At 43.1% G+C, this 2,600-nt stretch overlaps 1 protein-coding gene across 1 annotated transcript; it reads left to right on the top strand.

The window, feature by feature from the left end:
* The first annotated feature begins 1,478 nt into the window (after positions 1-1,478).
* LOC147640147 (uncharacterized) lies at positions 1,479-2,120 on the top strand. Its single transcript, XM_086823206.1, has 2 exons — positions 1,479-1,609; positions 1,755-2,120. The coding sequence occupies exons 1-2, from the start codon at positions 1,489-1,491 to the stop codon at positions 2,084-2,086; spliced, it is 453 nt and encodes a 150-aa protein (XP_086679332.1). The 5' UTR covers positions 1,479-1,488; the 3' UTR covers positions 2,087-2,120.
* The last annotated feature ends 480 nt before the right edge of the window (positions 2,121-2,600 follow it).

The raw sequence follows: 2,600 nt of genomic DNA, 5'->3' as shown, positions 1-2,600 counted from the left end.
TGTAATGTTTATGGATTATGAAAAACTTGATAAGTTAGATTTTTGGTGCATAGGCACTGGACAATACATAATTTTTCGATTTGCTGTTTACAAGGGTGTTCAAGCGTCGTTCGCCTCAAATATTGATCCACCAAATGAGTTTTGTAAGCTTTTATCCTTATCCAACTTTTTTCTATGAGAGTTATATTTTCAATGCTAATATTTTTTATGGCATACATTTTGCCAGATGGAGGCGCGGGATATAGGCTACCAAGGAGAGTTATATTTTCAATGCTAATATTTTTTATGGCATACATTTTGCCAGATGGAGGCGCGGGATATAGGCTACCAAGGAGAGAGAATCCAGTTGTCCAAAGATTATTTCGAGGTTGTATTCAGGTGTGTTAAGATACTCATCATTTTATGGGTTTGTAATGCTAGAAGCTTCTATATGGATATATATGGCAATCATGATGTTTTTATATATTAGTTTGGCAAGTTGAGGGCGATGTATATATATATGTATGAGTGTGACCAGTATCTATGGATATTATGGGTGCGTGCGCATACACAGATACATATTTACATGTGTGTATGTGACATGCACACATGCATTCATAGGCGCGCACACACTTACACATATCTTTCAGTTGTGGCATGTATGGTTTCAATGGATTTCACGTACACGTACTCATACGTACATGTACATACATACGTACATCTTTATGCGTGTTTGTGTGTAACTCGATGTGCCTAGCTTCTAAAAGGAAAGGAAAGGTGATTTTACACATATTTCTTTTGCATGTACCTAAATGCAAAATGCTTCTTGCCCGTGGGAGATGGGTCTCGACACTAGTATATATAAAGGCTCCACACAGCAATATCCCCACCCATTGCAAGAACACCAAAGAGATCTATCCCACTACTAATGAACACATCATCATCATCATCATCATTATCCTAGTCATTCGCACGTTCAAATTCGATTTTTATTGTCCTAATCTTGGACAAGGACACGTTCATCTTGATTAGTTCGTGGCATCTTTTGCACTCAGCATCTTGCTCGTCTTCAACTCCCACCTCCTCCTCCATGAGCTCTTCAACTTCCTTATCTTGAAAAATACTCTTTGAACAAAGATCAACTTATATGAAATACTACCATTTCTTGTCACATTCAGGTCCAGTTGAAACACAACCTAGTAAGAAGAACATGCGGAGTGTTAATTATGCATGCATAACGAAGTTGAAGTGAGGTTTTTTGAGATGTGTGACATAGGAATGAATCACGTGTGTGTGTGGGGCTTAAGTAAGTAATTTATATGAGGCTTGATGATGAGGGCAAAAATGAAATTGAATGTCCTCTTCACGAGGCACCTCTATCTATCGTGGTAAGTGCTACAGTCTCGCGTAGTCGGACGAGGCTTTATTTATATGTGATAGAGATATATATATATATATATATAAAGGCTCCACAGTAAGCGAACCATTTCACAGAACCCTTTTGAAAGAATGGCGGCGGCAAGGAACAAGAGCATGCAGTCAACAACAGAGCTATCATGGTCGAAGGCGGCAGTGATAGCATGCACGCTGCTGCTGCTTTACATGGCGTCCGTTTGCTCAGCTGCACAAGGTATGTTGGAACTTGGTGGTTAGTTCATGGGGCCGAGGACTCATGTACCTAATTAATGCTGGCTTGTACTGTTGCGTTACTTATGGGTGCATCTTGATGATGATGATGATGATGATGATGATGAGCAACTTGCATGCTTGCGCAGGAGAAACATGGAACAACCTCTGCAGCTGTCCCGGCAAGGCCGGGTCGTGTGACCGGTCGGACATCTCTGCCGTCATGACGCCCAACGGGCAGGACCCCAACTCCTCCATTTTGTCCGTCACCAACCACTGTGGATTGTGCACGGCCACCAGCATCGTCCTGGATTGCCAGTACCTGGACGGCGGCGGCGGCGGCCAGCCCGTCATCTGCCAACTCAACGCTGACCAGCCCTTGCCTCCCCACCGCACCTTCACCCTCCCCATCGACGTCCCCCCGACTCCCATGCCCGTCCTCCAAGTCAACTTCCAGTGTGCTGCTGCTGCCGCCGCCTAATTAACCTTAACACACCTGGTCGCGATTAATTAAATTTTTGGACGTGATCTGTTTGGAGCAGCTCCTCTATGATGAGAGGCTCGCAGTGTAGCTCGAAGTCCCAATATTTTGGCTAGTCTTTCTTTTTATGTTTCAACTTGTGGGGGCGTTTCCTAATTTTGTTTATGTATCGAGTTGGTTCTACTGATTAGATCCGTGAAGTGCATCTTTTAAAGAGATTAGGATTATAGTCGTACATAATGTCCTTGTATCCAATGAGATTCGTTTGTGTCTTGGGTTTTGGGTGTGTGTCTGAGCCATGTGTCTATATATATGTAACCATGTATACGAGAGAGAGATGTAAGAGAAATACGTGTGTGTACATGATGAAAGGTGTGTGTGTGTGTGTGTGTTACATTGCTGTAATCGCCACCATAGCCAAGGAAGGAAAAGAGTTCATGGTCACCACCCAACCATAGAGGAATGTGGATAAGTATCCACATTGTTGGCTTAGATAGTGGCATGCTTGGCTGCC

This window comes from Cibotium barometz, chromosome 3, assembly GCF_041138505.1.
Source record: "Cibotium barometz isolate CiBa-2024 chromosome 3, ASM4113850v1, whole genome shotgun sequence".
Classification (NCBI taxonomy): Eukaryota; Viridiplantae; Streptophyta; class Polypodiopsida; order Cyatheales; family Cibotiaceae; genus Cibotium; species Cibotium barometz.
Note: the sequence above shows the minus strand (reverse complement) of the source record. Positions and strands in the feature narration are given on the sequence as shown.